Below are 21,515 nucleotides of genomic sequence, written 5' to 3' on the forward strand. Positions count from 1 at the left end.
TATATTGCATGCTTTGGGAAGTGAACAAGTACAGTACTGTAATCACTTAGTGCAGGGACAGAGTATACAGAGGGAAATGTGTAGTGTACATCTGCAGGCCGTGCTGTCAGTGTTATCTCCGCACATAAAGGCTTCCTGACTTGTTTTCCCTAACACCACTAACAGTGTCAGACTAGGAGGTGGTACCAGCCGCTCAGCACAGGCAACAAACAGACCAAGGTCTGAGCCCGTACTTACTAAGCGACTCAGAGTAGGAGTACTGATCTGCCCATAACAATCTGAGTCTGAATGTTTTCGTTTCAGTCTCCTCCATCTCCACTAATTGAAGTGAATTGTAAGGATTTTTTTTCTATTAATAATGTAAAATTAACAGATATACAAAAAGAATCATGTGAAAGCCAAATTACAGAGGAGGAACTTCTTGATGCATTCTAATCAGACAGGTTTTTTTACATGGACAATACATTGGAGATAATATAAGACAAGTACTGGAAACAATAGAACACTGGAAATCAGGCCTGGTATTCATAGCTGCCTTTGAAAAAGGCTTTTGATAAAGTACAATTGGAATTGATATATAAATGCCTGGAAAATTTCAATTTTGGAGAATCTCTTATAAAATGGTTTAAAGTCATGTATAATAACCCAAGGTGTAACATTTGTAATAATGCCTACTTCTCAGAAAGTTTTCAACTGTCAAGAGGAGTAAAACAAAGCTGCCCACTATCGGCATATCTATTTATTATGACCATCAAAATGTTAGCTATTGAAATCAGATCCAACAATAATATCAAGGGGCTAGAAATACAGGGCTTAAAAACAAAGATGTCATTGTACGCTGAAGATTCATGTTTTCTTTTAAATCCACAATTTTGATCCCTCCATAGCCTCATAGAGGATCTAGATAATTGTTTTAACCTCTCTGGGTTAAAACCAAATTATGCTAAGTGTATGCTACACTTAGCATAATTATGCTATATTACGTTTAAGATAACAAAAAAATACAGTTTTACATTACCATGTAGTTTACCAATAAAATGGTCTGACGGTGAAGTGGACATACTCAGTATTTATATCCCAAAAGAAAGAAATGATCTCACTACAATACAATATTGTAGAAAGTTAACAAAAATAGATAAGATCTTGCCACCATGGAAAGGAAAATACATGTCTATTTGTGGAAAATTGACCCCGATGAACTCTTTAATAATATCCCAGTTGACCTATTTGCTTATGGCCCTGCCTACACCTAATGAACAGATTTTTTTAATTATATGAGCATTAGACCTCTCACTAAAGGCTTCAGTCATACAACAGTTATACTTAAATCTGAACTGGTTTAGTAAGAATTAGTAAGAATGGCTCACCCCGGGTTCAAGAATGGCCCTTTTCCCTTTATTCAGATTACAACCTATCAAATATACTAATTGATTAAAAAAACATATATATATATTTTTTTAGTTAAACGGTATAATCTTTGTAAATTATATCATAAATAGGACTGGTGGAGTTGTCACACATGCAGCTAACAGAAGAAATGAAAATGTCTGCTCTATCCAAAATTACAATGACTAATTGCAACATTATGGAAGAGGCAAGTGGAATGGGGAGAAAGTAAGGAACTTGTCTGTCGGCCCTGCATTAAAGTCCAAAATTAGTTAAAGAAAATTGTGATGATTAATAAAAGTATAACATTTTTATTTAAGGACCAAAAAAATGACAGATATGCCATTCAGATTGCAAAATAGTTGGGAAGAGATGTTCAATGTACCAATTCCATGGCACATAGTTTATGAACTGATATAGTTTTTCAATTTAAATGATTATACAAAATTCTTGCAACCAATCTTTTTTAAATAACATATATAGTCATAAAAAATATTTGGGGGATTAGAAATGATTCAGACAATTACATTGATAGAAGCCACAATCTATTTGTAATATTAAAGTTGATCCACCCCCTAAAGAATATATTTTAAAAATTAAAAATAATAATAATCTGATTCATTATAATCGAATATGTAAAACTGATCCTAAATCAGCACTCCTACTCTGTATCAGTGAATAAAACAGCAGAGTGACGTGCCATAAAGTTGCAATTCACCTGGTCAGAAAACCCCCATGCGACAACACCAGTGCCAGTTAGAGAGATACAGTTAAGTAGTCTACTATCTCTCTCACACAGGCTGAAAAGCACTTGCACTGTTTGATAACCATCAAATTCAAAATGGCACCAAGAAGAAGCACAAAAACAACAGTTAATGTTGTGAGAGATTATTCTGTCATTGTATTTGGCAAGCTTGAAACCGTGTAAAGATTGCTCTGGGCAGCAAATCTATTTGGTTTTAAATCTAAGATCACTCCAATCCAATTCCGAATGAGAACCGTAAAGGAAATGATGCAGACACCAAGTGTTGGTTTTCATTTACTCAAATATATTTTTGTAAAGTTTTTGCAGATCCAAAAGAGAGAGATACCAGGCAAGACAACCCTGTTAAGGCGTCAGCATGCTTCAGTTCGCCTGGCGGCTAGTCGATGTCGGCTAGGTGAACAGAACAAGTGTGCTTGCATACTCCCTTAAAAGACCTTAGCTTGAAAAACAAGAAAATAATTGTATGGTTTGAGCATTTTGAGATGCCGTGGCCAGGATAAACTTCCTCAAAGTCTGAATTATTCTAAGAAAACTCAAAAAAAATTGTCGTTCTTTTTTACGTTTAGATCTTAGTGGGGCAATTTTTAATCTAACAAAAATGTTTGGTGCAATATTTATCAATGAAAAAATGTGCATTAAAACAAGTAATCTTTGGTTGAATGAAAACAAAGACTTTATTGAAGAATCCCTACAGTTGACCAATCACAGACGAAGGGGTGTAGACTTCGGCTCCCGAAGTTCGGCTTGCCTCAAGAAAAAATGTAGTACACCTGAACAGTGAACAAAAAAAATAATGTACCAAAGTCAAAAACGTCACAAAATGTAATTATAATATATGCACAAACTCTTCGGAACTGTTTCGGATGGGAAGCATGCAGACGCCTTTACCCTCCTCTCTGGGGAGGCACGTGATACACACACAGTTATCCATGCAGAAAGAGACCAAGACATACTACCAGTCCTCCACAGGCTACATACACAGATGCCCTCATTTTACCACACACACACAAACTCCCTCACAAGGAGGGGCGTCTCCGTCTTTACTGTCCAGGAATTACACAGGCATTAATGTAATTAGAGTAGGACTGACAAGGGCAGACTTTCTGCTTATTACTCTGTGGTCGACCCGGGAGAAAGACGGCAGCGTTCACATGGCATTTGTCCAATCTCTAATGACAACACCCCACCCCTCCCCTCCCTCATAATCCTTTCCTTTACATCCACTCAGGGGAGGGGTAGGGATGTATGGAGGGAGGGAGGTAGGTAGGGGGAGGGTTGATTGGTGTGGAGGGCCATTGGAGTTTGACGAAAAATAGGGTGAGACTGTGTTGGCCGGTGTGTGTGTGTGTGTGTGTGTGTGTGTGTGTGTGTGTGTGTGTGTGTGTGTGTGTGTGTGTGTGTGTGTGTGTGTGTGTGTGTGTGTGTGTGTGTAGCATGAAATCAACATGGTTCCAGGAGGAATTACTGCCAAGAGCACCCTCCATTCCCCTTGTATACATTGGAAATTAACCATTCAACATTAAATAATCATAAATCTTCCGTTGTCTGGACAACAGTGTTGATTGACATGTGTTTGATGCCGGTCAAGGGTCAAAGGTCAGACATCAGTCACAGTGGGTGCCTGGGCAGGACCAGAACACATATGACACCATCATTAGAATTCCCTCCCATGACAGTGGAACATTCCAGATAATTCCCATCATGTGCAACAGCATGCAGGCGTGCCCATCCCCTGGGCACCCAGGTAGCCATAAGCATAGAAATACAGTCTGAGGTCGCTCCGGGGTGAAGTTTTCCTTAGATACTGTATAGAGCTAGGATCTGCTGCCCATTCCCCAATCCTAATTAGTGGGGAAATGCTAAAGTTACCTAAGATCAGCATCTAGGGGCAACTTCACCCTAGATCTTCAGTGATCAGCCTGGAAAGAGGTTCAATACACAATAAGAGGTAGTAGGTAGACTAAGTTGTGATCCTATGAGCACCAACCCTTATGCAAGCTACCTACTGTATGTACTATTGATGAAATCTGTTGTATCTTTTTTTTCATTAGTGCCTACAACTGAGATAAAGAGATTTGTGTGGTCCCTCTACATTGAAACCAGCTTACCAGAGTAAACATTTAATGTGTTAATTGACTGTGTAAATGGGGCAGCAATCAATAGAAGCTTTGATACACACAAGCAAAAGCCAGACCCAGGCCGACAACAGTGAGGCATCCATTTTACCCTCAGCATTTTGGAGAGTGGTGCATACAGAGTCCTCTCCCTCTCTCTCCCCCCTCTCTGTCTCTCAGAGCAAATGTTTGTTTAACGTTAATAACAGCCAGCTGCTCGGTCCGGCTCCGGCACCTTTCAGAATGACTGTGCATCTCATTTGTAGGCTAATCTAGGAGACAGACACACAATGGCTTAGTCCCAAATGGCAATAGATTCCCTACAAAGAGCACTACACTCTTAAAAAAAAAGGTTCCGAAAGAACTCTGTATGCACCACTCTCCAAAATGCTGAGGGTAAAATGGATGCCTCGCTGTTGTCGGCCTGGGTCTGGCTTTTGGTTCCAGATAGAACTATTTTGGGTTCCATGTAGAACCCTCTGTAGAAAGGGTTCTACATGGAACTCAAAAGGGTTCTACCTGGATCAAAACAGGTTCTACCTGGAACCAAAAATTGTTTTTCACAGGGGTTCTCCTACAGGGACAGCCAAAGAACCCTTTTAAGTTCTAGAAAGCGCTTTTTTTTTTAAAGATTCTACTTTAGAACAAAGCCCTATGTGCTTCCATTTGGGATGCAGAGAATGGCTTCAGAAGAGGCTCGCCAACAGATGCCACCAGCACCGCACCCATACCAAAAATACAATCCAAACAACAAGTCTGTTCCAAACATTATACCACCATAAGTTTTTTGTGTCATTAAAATCCTACATTGTGTGTGATAAACACATTTATAGCATTTGGAGTGTTAGCTTGATACTCAGAGATGTCGTTCTGCTTTAAAGACGGGCTATTTCCTCTAAGCTGCAGGATATATCAGCCTTTTAAATGTTCAGATAAGGATTATCAGATCACTATAATGTCACCACTGGAGAATTAACACTCAATACAAGATCTTCCTCTGTCAGGCTTTTCTGCATGATCTACAGTATATTTCTGCATCCAAAGTGGCACCCAAATTCCCATTTAGTGCACTATGTAGGGTAGAGGGTGGTTGTCACACCCTGGTCAGTTTCACCTGTCCTCGTTATTGTCTCCACCCCCTCCAGGTGTCGCTTGTTTTCCCCCAGTGTATTTATCCCTGTGTTTCCTGTCTCTCTGTGCCAGTTCGTATGTCCAAGTCAACCAGCATTTTTCCCGTACTCCTGCCTTGGTTATTCTCTTTTTTTCTAGTCCTCCCGGTTTTGACCCTTGCCTGTTCTGGACTCTGTACCAGCCTGCCTGACCATTCTGCCTGCCCTGACCACGAGCCTTTCTGCCACTCTGTACCTCCTGGACTCTGATCTGGTTTTGACCTTTTGCCTGTCCACAAACATTCTCTTGCCTACCCCTTTGGATTAATAAACATTGTAAGACTCCAACCATCTGCCTCATGTGTCTGCATCTGGGTCTCACCTTGTGTCATGATAGTGGTGTTTGTGAAAAAGCCTATGTGACATTCACACAGAATATAAATGCATGGCCACAGGGACAATATGACAGAATGGTTTGTGACCTCTCTTCATACCATTGTTTGATTTCAGCAGGAAACACCAAGTGTGAATAGCTGATAGTCACTGATATCTATAGGGGGTTCTTCTGTGTCATGATCATCTCTACATACAACACTGACATGAGTTTGAATGGCCGCCAATATCATCAACCAATCATATCCCAACTTCCTGATTTTTTTTCTTCGCCATTCTTTAACAGCAGTGGTGTAGTGGAGCCTGGAGAAGTGGGTATACTGACCAGCAAAGGAAAGGCGCACTGTGTGAAACAATTCTATGAGAAACAGTGACATATACTCTGAATTACCTAAAATTATGAATCCCATATTGGTCTTTCACAGTCAGGCCTACCCAAGCTTTACTGTGCAAGTAGGCTAATAGTAGGCCTACTTTTGCAATTATTTTATAAAGACTTCCTCATATGTGCTCTCCTGTTCTACTGGTTTTCAAATCAACTTTCTTTCATTGTCTAGCAGCCAAAGGCACAATCCTAGTCATATTAGCAACCCATGCTAGTTGTTGATGATCCTAGTCATATTAGCAACCCATGATAGTTGTTGATGATCCTAGTCTTATTAACAACCCATGATAGGTGTTGATGATCCTAGTCATATTAGCAACCCATGCTAGTTGTTGATAATCCTAGTCATATTAACAACCCATGATAGTTGTTGATGATCCTAGTCATATTAGCAACCCATGCTAGTTGTTGATGATCCTAGTCATATTAGCAACCCATTCTAGTTGTTGATGATCCTAGTCATATTAGCAACCCATGCTAGTTGTTGATGATCCTAGTCATATTAACAACCCATGCTAGTTGTTGATGATCCTAGTCATATTAGCAACCCATGCTAGTTGTTGATGATCCTAGTCATATTAACAACCCATGCTAGTTGTTGATGATCCTAGTCATATTAACAACCCATGATAGTTGTTGATAATCCTAGTCATATTAGCAACCCATGCTAGTTGTTGATGATCCTAGTCATATTAGCAACCCATGCTAGTTGTTGATAATCCTAGTCCTATTAGCAACCCATGCTAGTTGTTGATGATCCTAGTCATATTAGCAACCCATGCTAGTTGTTGATGGTCCTAGTCATATTAGCAACCCATGCTAGTTGTTGATAAGCCTAGTCCTATTAGCAACCCATGCTAGTTGTTGATGATCCTAGTCATATTAGCAACCCATGCTAGTTGTTGATGATCCTAGTCATATTAGCAACCCATGCTAGTTGTTGATGATCCTAGTCATATTAGCAACCCATGCTAGTTGTTGATGATCCTAGTCATATTAGCAACCCATGCTAGTTGTTGATGGTCCTAGTCATATTAGCAACCCATGCTAGTTGTTGATGATCCTAGTCATATTAGCAACCCATGCTAGTTGTTGATGATCCTAGTCATATTAGCAACCCATGCTAGTTGTTGATAAGCCTAGTCCTATTAGCAACCCATGCTAGTTGTTGATGATCCTAGTCATATTAGCAACCTATGCTAGTTGTTGATGATCCTAGTCATATTAGCAACCCATGCTAGTTGTTGATAATCCTAGTCATATTAACAACCCAGGCTAGTTGTTGATGGTCCTAGTCATATTAGCAACCCATGCTAGTTGTTGATGATCCTAGTCATATTAACAACCCATGCTAGTTGTTGATGATCCTAGTCATATTAGCAACCCATGCTAGTTGTTGATAATCCTAGTCCTATTAGCAACCCATGCTAGTTGTTGATGATCCTAGTCATATTAGCAACCCATGCTAGTTGTTGATAATCCTAGTCATATTAACAACCCAGGCTAGTTGTTGATGATCCTAGTCATATTAACAACCCAGGCTAGTTGTTGATGGTCCTAGTCATATTAACAACCCATGATAGTTGTTGATGATCCTAGTCATATTAACAACCCATGCTAGTTGTTGATGATCCTAGTCATATTAGCAACCCATGATAGTTGTTGATGATCCTAGTCATATTAGCAACCCATGCTAGTTGTTGATAATCCTAGTCATATTAGCAACCCATGCTAGTTGTTGATGATCCTAGTCCTATTAGCAACCCATGCTAGTTGTTGATGATCCTAGTCATATTAGCAACCCATGCTAGTTGTTGTGTCTTTAGATCTCCCTTCTTTCTAAATTTCTAACAGGCATTTTCATCTCTGTCCATGAAACTGCTCTCATGCGCATTTTAGAATGATGTTTTGCCGCAAATTGTATTTTGTAACATTCACACATAGGCCTACCACTGCATGCACATTGCTGCGCTTAAATGTGAAGAAATAATAGTTTATCACATTTGAGCGAAACATTCAGATCTGTTCCATCAGCCTTATTAATTGATATGGCATATACCCCTCCCCTACACCCCTGTTGAACAGCCTGCAGCCTGCTGCCCTTCCGGGTTAAGCCCAAAACGCCTCCTGAGCAACAACAGAGCATTTTGATTTCAACAAAAAATCCTGTACCCAAATGGCCCCCTTTTCCCTATATATTCCCTATATAGTGCACTACTTTTGCCCAGTGACTTAGTCACAAGTGAAGTAGTGCACTATATAGGGGATAGGGTGCACGTTGGGATGCAAACAAAATGTTTGAAGTCAAATTCAGCCTGTCCTCCAGTCCACACGATTATCCCTTAAATGTATCTGCACAAAAGGCATCCCAGCCCGGGGCAAGGGACACTGATAACAGCAGGAAACAGTCTCTCTCTCGTTAGCTAACTGTTAACAATCCAATTTTCTCAATTACTCCCGCACAAAAACAACGACAACAAAAAACTTCACAAAACAGATATGTGCCATATGGAGGAATTGCTCGGGTAATTATATATGCTGTAGTCACACACACATTCCTTGTTGTAGAGTACAGGACCTCACACATCCCTTGTTGTAGAGTACAGGACCTCACACATCCCTTGTTGTAGAGTACAGGACCTCACACATCCCTTGTTGTAGAGTACTGGACCTCACACGTCCCTTGTTGTAGAGTACAGGACCTCACACGTCCCTTGTTGTAGAGTACAGGACCTCACACGTCCCTTGTTGTAGAGTACAGGACCTCACACGTCCCTTGTTGTAGAGTACAGGACCTCACACGTCCCTTGTTGTAGAGTACAGGACCTCACACGTCCCTTGTTGTAGAGTACAGGACCTCACACGTCCCTTGTTGTAGAGTACAGGACCTCACACGTCCCTTGTTGTAGAGTACAGGACCTCACACGTCCCTTGTTGTAGAGTACAGGACTTCACACATCCCTTGTTGTAGAGTACAGGACCTCACACATCCCTTGTTGTAGAGTACAGGACCTCACACATCCCTTGTTGTAGAGTACTGGACCTCACACATCCCTTGTTGTAGAGTACTGGACCTCACACATCCCTTGTTGTAGAGTACTGGACCTCACACATCCCCTGTTGTAGTGTACTGGACCTCACACATCCCTTGTTGTAGTGTACTGGACCTCACACATCCCTTGTTGTAGTGTACTGGACCTCACACATCCCTTGTTGTAGTGTACAGGACCTCACACGTCCCTTGTTGTAGAGTACAGGACCTCACACATCCCTTGTTGTAGAGTACAGGACTTCACACATCCCTTGTTGTAGAGTACAGGACCTCACACGTCCCTTGTTGTAGAGTACAGGACTTCACACATCCCTTGTTGTAGAGTACAGGACCTCACACGTCCCTTGTTGTAGAGTACAGGACCTCACACGTCCCTTGTTGTAGAGTACTGGACCTCACACATCCCTTGTTGTAGAGTACTGGACCTCACACATCCCTTGTTGTAGAGTACAGGACTTCACACGTCCCTTATTGTAGAGTACAGGACTTCACACGTCCCTTGTTGTAGAATACTGGACCTCACACATCCCTTGTTGTAGAGTACAGGACTTCACACGTCCCTTGTTGTAGAGTACAGGACCTCACACGTCCCTTGTTGTAGAGTACAGGACCTCACACGTCCCTTGTTGTAGAGTACTGGACTTCACACATCCCTTGTTGTAGAGTACTGGACCTCACACATCCCTTGTTGTAGAGTACTGGACCTCACACATCCCTTGTTGTAGAGTACTGGACCTCACACATCCCTTGTTGTAGTGTACTTGACCTCACACATCCCTTGTTGTAGTGTACAGGACCTCACACAACCCTTGTTGTAGTGTACTGCACTGTAGCAGGACTAGGGTTGAAAAATTCCAGTAACCTTCCCAAAATTCCAATCAGGATTCTAGAAAACCTGGGAATTTTTGAAAAGTTCCCAGAATTTTGCAACCCTAAGTCATAAAGAATGCTGTATTGGATGAAGTGGCCTGGTGTAGGTCTACTAAACACTGTACTGCTGGTTAGCCAGGCAAGGCCCTGGGCAGCAGTAGAGATGAAATGTATCAAAGAACTGGAGAAAGGGATGGGCCAGGAGGATGACTGCTTTGTCTTTAGGGCACTAAGGAGGCCCCTGAGGGTCAGTATTGAGAGGAAAGGTCAGTTGTGTATGTACAAAGCTACCCTAGGATCCTTTGTTCCTAGGGAGGCTAGTGGCTGTATTCAAGGGACTTACTGAACAACAGCCACAGTCTAACTGCCTGGCTGGAACACACACACACTTGTCCCTGACGACAGGCCCTGCCAGAGGGGGTGTCAGTGGCACCAGCTCCATGTATAATAACTTCCTCTGCCTCCACTATTCATTAGGTAGGAACCATTGGAGCATTGGAGCCTGGGTACACACCAGACCTTGGTTCAAACACTAATATAATTTAAAACACTTCAAATACTGTGCTTGCTTGAGTTTGCCTAGTGCAATGGAGCCATTAAATTAGTTGGAAAAGTGCAAACCCCGACAATCAGGTACTGTAGGCAGCCTAAAGCAAACGCTCAAGGAACTTCCAAATATTTCAAATAGTATTGGACCCAGGTCTGCTATGTAAGTAAGAGAATGGAAGGGAAACATCAATTGACATGGTGACTAGGTCTGGCTGGAGACTCCAGGCCATTGGCATGATGACACAGGCCGTGTCCAAAATGGCACCCTATTTCTTTTATAGTGCACTACTTTTGACCAGAGCCTATGGGCCCTGGTTAAAAGTAGTGCACTATATAGGAATTAGGATACCCTTTGGGACATAAACTCAGTAAAAGGTCAGTAATTACGAGCTGCACTTTCATAAACACAAACACACTACTGACAAACATTTGAACTGCTCATCGTTTGGAAAACCAGCAGGGGGAAATAGCAGTATATTAGCCAATGCAATGTCTATTATGATGTTTTGTGTGTAACCTGTTAATTGGCCATTGGATGATGTGGATTGTTTTCCCAACACAAAGACTGATAATAGAATAATAATACACTACTAATAAATAATAATCAAGTACTGCACCATTCTATATAATAGTGGGAATTCCTCATTGCGGAAATACAATAGAAAACTGCTGGTTTTAACATTAGTCAATGGAATTGCCGTCTGTCACGTTCCTGACCGGTTTTCTGTTATTTTGTATGTGTTTGACGGTCAGGGCGTGAGTTTGGGTGGGTAGTCTATGTTATGTGTTTCTATGTTTGTATAAGGGTGACCTGATATGGCTCTCAATTAGAGGCAGGTGGTTTTCATTTCCTCTGATTGAGAGTCATATTAAGGTAGGTGTTTTCACACTGTTTGTTTGTGGGTGGTTGTCTCCTGTGTCAGTATGTTACACCACACGGGACTGTTTGGTATCGTTCGTTCGTTCGGTTTGTATGTAGTCTGTTTCCTGTTCATGCGTTCGTCGTGTTATATGTAAGTTCGTGTCCAGGTCTGTCTACATCGTTTATTTGTTTTGTTAATTATTCAAGTGTAGTTCGTTTTTTCGTCTTGTTTAAATAAATCATGACATTTCACAACGCTGCGTTTTGGTCGAATCCCTGCTCCTCCTCTTCGGATGAAGAGGAGGAGGAAAGCCGTTACACCGTCACTAGTTATCATACAGTACAATAATTAAAGGATGGTAATTTTCTCCTCTTCGATAGGTTACAGTCTCTTATTACTGGTTAAGATCTCCTCCAGGGTCTGCATTCATAAAGTGTTTCAGGGTAGGAGTGCTGATCCAGAGTCAGATTAGCTTTTTAGATCCTAATGAATATGATTACATGGCCAGGGAAGACCTGATCCTAGATCACTCCTACTCTGAAACCATGCAAAATTAGTCAGACTAAGAATTCTTAGGCTGATTTCAGCAAAATGTGAAAGTGTGACTGTTGGGAAAAATGGGACGGAGAAATTTCCCTAGATTCCTAAATACCTCAGAGAGGTTTGAGGGGCCAGTCCTATACACTGAGAAAAAACTTAAGCTTTTACTATCTATTTTATTTATTTTATCCCATTATATACATTTATAAAATTTTATTTAATGCATTAGTCTCTCATGTCCACTGTTGTTTTATTGTTGTTTTACTGTTTTACTATTTGTCTCTTAATTTAGAAAACGTGTTGGTTTTGTCTCACCTTTTCTTATTTTACTTTGAAATGCATCGTCTGAAAGAAATGTGTAATATAAATAAAGTTTGATTTGACTTGACTTGAAACCCAATAGGCCTATCCTTGAAATTGAAAAAATAACTTATCGCGACAAAATGCCTCATATTCTCAGGGGAAAAGAGACCCTCAAGCATATATGTGTTGAAACTATCAAGGCCATGGGGGCTCCTGCAAAGTGTGTACAAATGTGACATACGTCAGCATTTGTTCCTCTCGGAAGCACAGGGCCAGTCTATCTATGTACTGTGCATTATCTGAAACATAGGCCATGCGTTATGGTTTAATGGCCTCATGAGGCCAATGGTATCACGTGACTGCAATGTCCTCTTACTAAAATAATTACATGAATATCTGGTTTACACGAGCAGGATCAAATCTAGCTAAGTGTCTTTGTGGTCAAATGTATCCAGTCTTTAAAAAACAGCATCTTTAATTTTCTCTATTCTAGAAATACTAGAGGCACAATAGCACAGGTAAAATGTACTTCTAGTACATTGATACACTAGTTTGATTATTTCCGTGGCTTTTTATCCCAGACTGTGAGGCCTTACAATTCGGAACATATAGGATTACTTATACTTACATCAAGCTTTTCAAAAGCAACTACACACAACAGCTGGCTTGTTGCGCAGGCATTCAAGATTAAATATCCCATTATTCTGCAACGTTTTGTCCTTCCTTGAATCCATCCTCGTGAATTACAACACAAGGGGTTGAATCACTGTGAGAGGCAGAAGGGTGAGATGTATAAATCACGGGTTCCGTCCCAAATAGAACCCTATTCCTTACACAGTGCACTACCTATGACCAGAAACCTGGGCTAAAGTAGTGACACTATGTAGGGAATAGGGTGCCATTTGGGATGCATACCACATCTCCAAATGGTTCCTCCTGAGGGGGGCTAATGAAGGGATTTAGATTCTGTGCGTCTCCCCTATCTGTGACGTCTCACTCCTGTTTCATCATCTCCTGACGTTAGCCTCTAACCCTGAGTTATACAACCCCCCGGGAAGTCACCACATATTCACCCCCATTTCCAATCCAGAAGGTATAGATTTCACATCAATACCAATCACTCACACTGCAGGAGAAAACAATGTTGTGTGGGTTCCCTAAGAGGCTTCCTAAGAGGCTTCCTGGCTAACATGTATTTACAATGGCATCTCCAGTGCTGTTTTTTCTATGTAGGCCTCCTGTGTATTCCCTCATTGGAAAAGCAACAGAAAAGCCTAATAGACACCCAATGTTCCTTTCTCTAGTGGTATGTTCCACTCAGTAGCGTTGCATTTGTATCTATACATGTACATAGACTGTGAGTCATGCTTATGTCAGTCATGCTTACGTTGCGGTGAATACATCTAGATTTACGTATGTACATGGATACTCAGTTATCCATGGTGACAACAGCAAACACTCCATCGGCAGATAAGCAGCTCTACCTGTCCCTATAGTGAGTTTCCCTGCTCTGCTTTTTACCCAAGGGTCTAATTATAGTCCCTGTGACAATGAGCCAGCAGCATAACCATGGTGTCTAACTCTAACTCTGTCTGGACCACAGTACATCTCTGTTCCAAATGGCACCCTATTCTCTATATAGTGCACTACTTCTGACCAGAGCCCCATATGGGCCCTAGTCAAAAGTAGTGCACTAAAGAGGGTATAGGGTGCCATCTGGGAGCCACCCTCTGTGTTCATACTAGAAGATGGCTGCTCAGCACACAGAGGTGCTGTCGACTGCAGAGTAGATCAGACCCGAAAACCCCCAATCCACTGACAACATTCTCCTTCTCCAGTTAACACTTTCAACCACAGGCCACACATGCATTAGCTCAATGCATTAGCAGAAAACAGAGACCTGCATCTGTTAGCTATACTCAAATGGCCTCATAGGTGTTAGAGGAGTTTGGACATGATAATATCCCCAAGTCCACACTTCTCCTCCATCCCCATCCAATGGCCATCTGATCCCCACTGCTTGCTGTGCAGTGCCCCATCTCAAGCCCTGGCCCCATCCCCAGCCCCAGCCCTCAACCCCAGCAGCATCCAGCCCCACGTGGGGGAGCAGCTCTGCCTGTATGGGGATCCCTAAGAGGGGATAAAGAGACACTGCTTACTTACATCTGCCAGGCTAAATCCCACCACATGGTACTACCGTGTCTGCTGTGTGCATTGTTTTTATATACTACCTGTTTGTTTGTTTGTGAGAGAGAGAAACAGAGCGACAGATAGAGATAGAGCGACAGATAGAGATAGAGAGAGAGAGAGAGATACAGAGAGAGAGAGATAGAGAGAGAGAGAAACAGAGCGACAGATAGAGAGACAGATAGAGATAGAGAGAGAGAGAGAGATACAGAGAGAGAGAGATAGAGAGAGAGAGATACAGAGAGAGAGAGAGAGATACAGAGAGAGAGAGAGAGAGAGAGAGAGAGAGAGAGAGATACAGAGAGAGAGATACAGAGAGAGAGATACAGAGAGAGAGAGAGAGAGAGAGAGAGAGAGAGAGAGAGAGAGAGAGAGAGAGAGAGAGAGAGAGAGACAGAGAGAGAGAGAGAGACAGAGAGAGAGAGAGAGACAGACAGAGAGACAGAGAGAGACAGAGAGACAGAGAGAGAGACAGAGAGAGAGACAGAGAGAGAGACAGAGAGAGAGACAGAGAGAGAGACAGAGAGAGAGACAGAGAGAGAGACAGAGAGAGAGACAGAGAGACAGAGAGAGAGACAGAGAGAGAGACACAGAGAGAGAGACACAGAGACAGAGACAGAGACAGAGAGAGAGAGAGAGAGAGAGACAGAGAGACAGAGAGACAGAGAGACAGAGAGACAGAGAGACAGAGAGACAGAGAGACAGAGAGACAGAGAGACAGAGAGACAGAGAGACAGAGAGACAGATAGAGTGAGAAGTCAAATGTGTACTGTTTGCTGATGATCTGGTGCTTCTGTCACCAACCAAGGAGAGCCTACAGCAGCACCTAGAAATTCTGCACAGATTCTGTCAGAACTGGGCCCTGACAGTAAATCTCAGTAAGACCAAAATAATGGTGTTCCAAAAAAGGTCCAGTTGCCAGGACCACAAATACAAATTACATCTAGATACTGTTGCCCTAGAGCACACAAAAAACTATACATACCTCGGCCTAAACATCAGCGCCACAGGTAACTTCCACAAAGCTGAGAGACAAGGCAAGAAGGGCATTCTATGCCATCAAAAGGAACATAAAATTGAACATACCAATTAGGACCTGGCTAAAAATACTTGAATCAGTTATAGAACCCATTGCCCTTTATGGTTGTGAGGTTTGGGGTCCGCTCACCAACCAAGAATTAACAAAATGGGACAAACACCAAATTGAGACTCTGCATGCAGAATTCTGCAAAAATATCCTCAGTGTACCATGTAGAACACCAAATAATGCATGCAGAGCAGAATTAGGCCGATACCCGCTACTTATCAAAATCCAGAAAAGAGACGTTAAATTCTACAACCACCTAAAAGGAAGTGATTCCCAAACCTTCCATAACAAAGCCATCACCTTCAGAGAGATGGGAGAAGAGTCCCCTAAGCAAGCTGGTCCTGGGGCTCTGTTCACAAACACAAACACACCCCACAGAGCCCCAGGACAGCAGCACAATTATACCCAACCAAATCATGAGAAAACAAAAAGATAATTACTTGACACATTGGAAAGAATTAACAAAAAAACTGAGCAAACTAGAATGCTATTTGACCCTAAACAGAGAGTACACAGTGGCAGAATACCTGACCACTGTGACTGACCCAAACTTAAGGAAGCTTTGACTATGTACAGACTCAGTGAGCATAGTTTTGCTATTGAGAAAGGCAGCTGCAGGCAGACCTGGCTCTCAAGAGAAGACAGGCTATGTGCACACTGCCCACAAAATGAGGTGGAAACTGAGCTGCACTTCCTAACCTCCTGCCAAATGTATGACCATATTAGAGACACATACTTCCCTCAGATTACACAGACACACAAATAATTTGAAAACAAAGCCAATTTTGATCAACTCCCATACCTACTGGGTGAAATACCACAGTGTGCCATCACAGCAGCAAAATTTGTGACCTGTTGCCACAACAAAAGGGCAACCAGTGAAGAACAAACACCATTGTAAATACAACCCATATTTATGCTTATTTATTTTCCCTTTTATACCTTAACCATTTGTACATCATTACAACACTGTATATATACATAAAAAGACATTTGTAATGTCTTTATTCTTTTGTAACTTATGTGAGTGTAATGTTAACTGTTCATTTTTATTGTTTATTTTACTTTTGTATATTATCTACCTCACTTGCTTTGGCAATGTTAACATGTTTCCCATGCCAATAAATCCCCTTGAATTGAAATGAAATTGAGAGAGGAGAGAGAGAGAGACAGAGCGACAGATAGAGAGGGCGTGAGAGAGGGAGAGAGTTTATGGATGCACATGCATGCAAGTATCATTGTGTAAGGGAGAGAAAGAGGGAGAGAAAATATGACATAATTACAAACCACGTAATATATGGTATTCCATAACACACCCTTCCCCACACCCTTCCCTTCACCACTCAACAAAGTGGTTAGTCTAACCAAACCAGAATCATGCCTGAAGCTAGCGTCTCAAGGCCAGCAGAGTCATGTTCTTGGAAGAAACACATTGAAGCACTATGTGCTCTGTCCTAACAGGTGTCCATCCACCATGAATAGAATTGACAGTAATAACATCAATAACACAGCTCAGATATTATTCAAAGGACACGAGAGATCACGGTTCATTCAGTCTAATGTTGACGCTCAATTGTTTTTCTATTTTCTACTTTTTCGTTCAAAAATATATATCATTACTATGTAGACCATGGATGTAATCTCTTTCCCCCTGTTGAGTATAATGCGGTGGCAGGATTTATGGAAAAGGCTTCCAACTGCTTGTAAATGGCTGTCCTTGGCAGGAACCTTCATGCTCTTAACACCAATAAACATGTTTCCTTTGGGTTTTATTGGAGATTTTTACAGTTTTTCCCTCGAAGGAAATACAGTTCGCCATTAGCCAGTTAATCACTCCTCCATGACACTAATGCTTACTTAGACATATTTCCTGAGACATATATGAAAAGGTATATCATATATTATTGAGTAGAATATTCTGAACACAAAACCTTTATCATTGGAACTCAATGGGCACTTTGCCCATTATAGGAGTACACTGGATCATCCATCCATCCATCCACAGAGCGGATGTCCAGCTGACCCACTGGCCTCTAGTTTACAGCTCATCTTTCACCCAGGGGAAATATGGCAGTAGTATATTTAATCCCATGGTCAGAGTGGATTCCAGGAGTTGCATGCTATATGCCATTCCTGACCACTTATCACTGTCTTGCTACAGTCAAATAGATTATACTGTTGTTTCAACTTGTTTCACAGCAGCACGGAAACACCTGCACCTTTTCACATATGAATTCCCCCCTAGACTAAAGAAATATCTCAAACATGGTCAGTGGGCACATGAAGAACTACACTTGTTGAGCCACTGCAATGACTTGAGCATTTTAAAACCTCAGGACTGGTTGAAACATTGGGAATTAATGGTAAAAAGATCAATGCAAATGGATGAATTATAGAAATATCCAGAACAAACACCAGACATGAGAAACCATGCAATGATCTCACACCAGTTCTGCCTCTGTCATGGCCTCACAATGTTTAGGATGCATCCTATAGGTCCTGGTCAAAAGTAGTGCACTACACTAGGGAATAGGGTGTCATTTGGGACTAAATTTATTTTTGGTGTTCTGTGACAGCATTCTTCCACACACTTCAACCTGATTAGGGTTAATCATTGACATGGGTCTTATAAGTACCTTTATATGTAAATAAAAATTGCAATACATGCCCAAATGCTGGCTGCAGTAGAATACAGACTCACAAATATTTTGAAACAGTTAATGAAGCTTCTTCAACGCCTACATTATCATCTGGGTAATTCTAGCAGCATCATTCACAACGCAATCAGTCACATCGATCGTTTTGCAAACGTGTTTGCTCGATTAAGATACCTGAGACCATTAATTACGTCAATTAAATTAGCTAGAGTGAGAGCTGCAGTTTTGGGCCCCTTAACGTTCAACCTGCTTCCACGTTGACATGGTAACGTAATGTTTATATAATAGCCTGGATATCACCTCTCTCACCTCCTCAATTGCTGCTATGCCATGGCCATCACCATGATGGGGCACATAATCACTGAAGCCAATTGGCCAGCAGTAATGTCAGCACACTCAAATGGTTGATGGTTGTTAAGAAAACGATCTATTCTATCCATTCGATGTGATTTCCATGCAATACAGGTGGAAGCCTCCTTACAATGTAATAATATACGCTACTGAGACTGACCAATGACTAATCGTCAAAGCGGTGGTCATAACTACAGTATTAAAAACCTTCACACTACTCATATTGATTGGTTAACTGATCTTAAAGGGATGTTCACTAAAATTACAAAAAAAACATATTGGGTTCCTTACCCTGTAAGCAGTCTATGGTGAACAGGGTATGACAGCAATCCATGCGTTTGGTTTAGTTTCCCAGGCACTGCTTCCACATGCTAACGTTTTCGCATTTGTGGCACAAATGTTATTCAAGTAATGGGACCGGTTTTTGCATTTGTCGCGCTTCACAGTCAATTTTAAATACTTTCGGATGATTTGGACATGTTGCGCGAAAAAAAATCTAATATCCATGACTTGAATGGGATTTGTTCCACAGATGCTTAAACGTTAGCGTGTGGAAACAGTGGAAGGGATGCAATGCACACAGTTCCCATTCTTGACCACACAGATGCTGCTATCCTTAGGTGTGTATGCCAACAAGAAATCTCACATCAAATTACTGCCATCTTCAGGTTCAAGGAAAACGAACCTTTCCTCTGTTACGAAATACAATGGGAATCGTGACTGAAATAACGATGTGGACTGAGTAATGCATCGCTTTGCATAATGCCATAGCTATTTTAGGGGTATCTTGTTCAGTTATTAAAATGCAACCATCAGCTATAAATCAATATTTAAAGGTTCCTGTGCCTAATTGAGACAACAATTACGTTCTGCATCACAGCCATAATGACCTGTCTTCAGCGCAGGAAAAGCTTACGGCAGTGTGAAGGCGTCAAACAGGGAGGATTAATTGTAATTTGATCACGAGTTTGTTGCACGTGCGCGGCACCTATTCCAACCCACCGCAAATTAATCTGAAATAGCCATTGCTTATGAAGTTATGACAAGAAATGATCAAAATTGACTAACAATAAAAATGAATAACAACATCCGATACTGTATGTTTCTGTGTTAATCCAACAGCAGAAAATCTCCAGAAATTACGAAAATTAAAACACATTTTCCAACACTGCGTACATGATTACAGAATTACGCTTTCCACATGGGCGCGCGCTGTATGAGCGCTACCTCCAGGGCAGTGTAGGCTACACACCCCCTCTCCCTGACACACACATACACACACGAACAACGAAAGCGTTTCTGAAACGTTTATGCCCCAGAAACCCAAAGCAAACGCACATGTATGATATAGGATACGAAGGCCATGGTGCAGAGTGGGTGAATGAGTTTACCTCGGTGTCGTAGATTTTGGTGATGAGTGAAAACTTGTAATTCCGTGACTCTTTTATATGTTGTATGGCCAGTTGAACTGCGGGCTCGATGCCCTGACTAATGCTGCTCATCAGCGCCGACTCGTTCATCGGCATGAGCACCATGATGGGCAACTTTTCATTATCCCCCGAGAACCAGCTGTTGTCCTGACCGTGCCTCGTATAGTCGTTGCAGACCTTGGCTAGCGCAGGCTGAAACATCAAGATGGACAGGAGCAGGCATACCGACAGAGGCGTCATCTCCCATCCGCAGTGCCGTCGGGACGGGGCCATGCTACTGTGCAGGAAGACCAAAGCAGATCCCACCGAGCTCTCACTGCTCAGCCATCGCACATTTGGGGTCGTCCGAGATGGTCAAACAATCCACCCGAGAGGGAAATATAGTAGCCTATTAAAATGGTCCAAACGATAAAACCGCAACCTTAGCCTTGGTAGGGGGTTCAACCGCAGTGAGACACCTCGACCTGATTGAAGTCTATTACAGGGAATTTAAAACAGATATATTCTCGTTGACAGGTATTCTGTAAAATTAATCCAAGGGTCCAGTTTTAGTGGTGTGCCATATATGGAAGAAACCGAGACGGTTCTGATGCAGAAGGTGTTATTAGCGCCGACGGTTGTCTCTCTCCTCCTGGTCTCCGTGAGCCACAACAACTCCCTCCGCGTTAAAAAATCTCTCCAACTCAATCCCTCTCCTCACCTTGGGGAACTAGCGTGACCATGGCACAAGTACATCACAATTCACAGTCTGTAGGATGCTCAATAAAACAACTTCAAGATGACAGAGGACGACCAGTCAGCCACTCTCGGTGACAATTGTTATGGATACAAATGTACCTCCGGAGTATTTTCCCCAGCCAAAGAGGCATCAGATTAGCCTAATAGAGCATCCGTGTCAACGCACTACAATATGTAGTCTATTCAGGGCGAAGAGAATATGGTAATTCTGATTAAAATTGCCTAAATAGATAATCTTAAAAGCAGTCTTGATTGCAGCGTGTCCAGAGTGGGCGAGAACAGATGGCGTCGGCGTCCTGACAGCCCACGCGACTTGTGTCAGTGTGTGTGCGCTCGCTGCGGACGATGTTGCGGCTGCCTGAGTGTCTGTTAAAGGCTTCACTTATTTAATGCTGTTGCTGCTCAGAGCGCGAGCGAGTGGAAGCAGAAAAATATATGTGGAAAAGGGTAGAGAGAGAGAGAAAAAGGGGAGGGAGGGGAACGCAGAGGGATGGATGGATGGTGCAAGCTCTTGTCGCCTAACAGGCAAAGGTGATTTATTGGGCTTTCGTGTTTAGCAGACAGAAAATATTTCAAACATGCAAGAGGGGTTGCATGTAACCTGCTGTGTCAAGCAATGACTCTATGGGCAAGCCTACATCGTAAAACATTACTATATTATGAAGGCTATATTTACATAGTATATAGCTTACATTTCAAAACGGTTGATATTTTATATGTTGAAGCACAATATAA

The 21,515-nt window shown here is 41.9% G+C and overlaps 1 protein-coding gene across 2 annotated transcripts in view; it reads right to left on the bottom strand.

Moving 5' to 3' along the window:
- LOC129830813 (gamma-aminobutyric acid type B receptor subunit 2-like) overlaps nt 1-21,216 on the bottom strand; it is a 415,909-nt gene extending 394,693 nt beyond the window's left edge. The window contains exon 1 of one of the 2 annotated variants that reach the window (XM_055893565.1): nt 20,004-21,216. In XM_055893565.1, coding sequence (XP_055749540.1) covers nt 20,004-20,315 — 312 coding nt within the window. In that variant the 5' untranslated portion in view covers nt 20,316-21,216. Of the gene's footprint in view, nt 1-18,903; nt 19,903-20,003 lie in introns of those variants that run through there. The other variant, XM_055893566.1, reaches the window with a different exon arrangement.
- Between the last annotated feature and the right edge of the window lie 299 nt (nt 21,217-21,515).

This window comes from Salvelinus fontinalis, chromosome 32 (genome assembly GCF_029448725.1).
Source record: "Salvelinus fontinalis isolate EN_2023a chromosome 32, ASM2944872v1, whole genome shotgun sequence".
NCBI lineage: Eukaryota > Metazoa > Chordata > Actinopteri > Salmoniformes > Salmonidae > Salvelinus > Salvelinus fontinalis.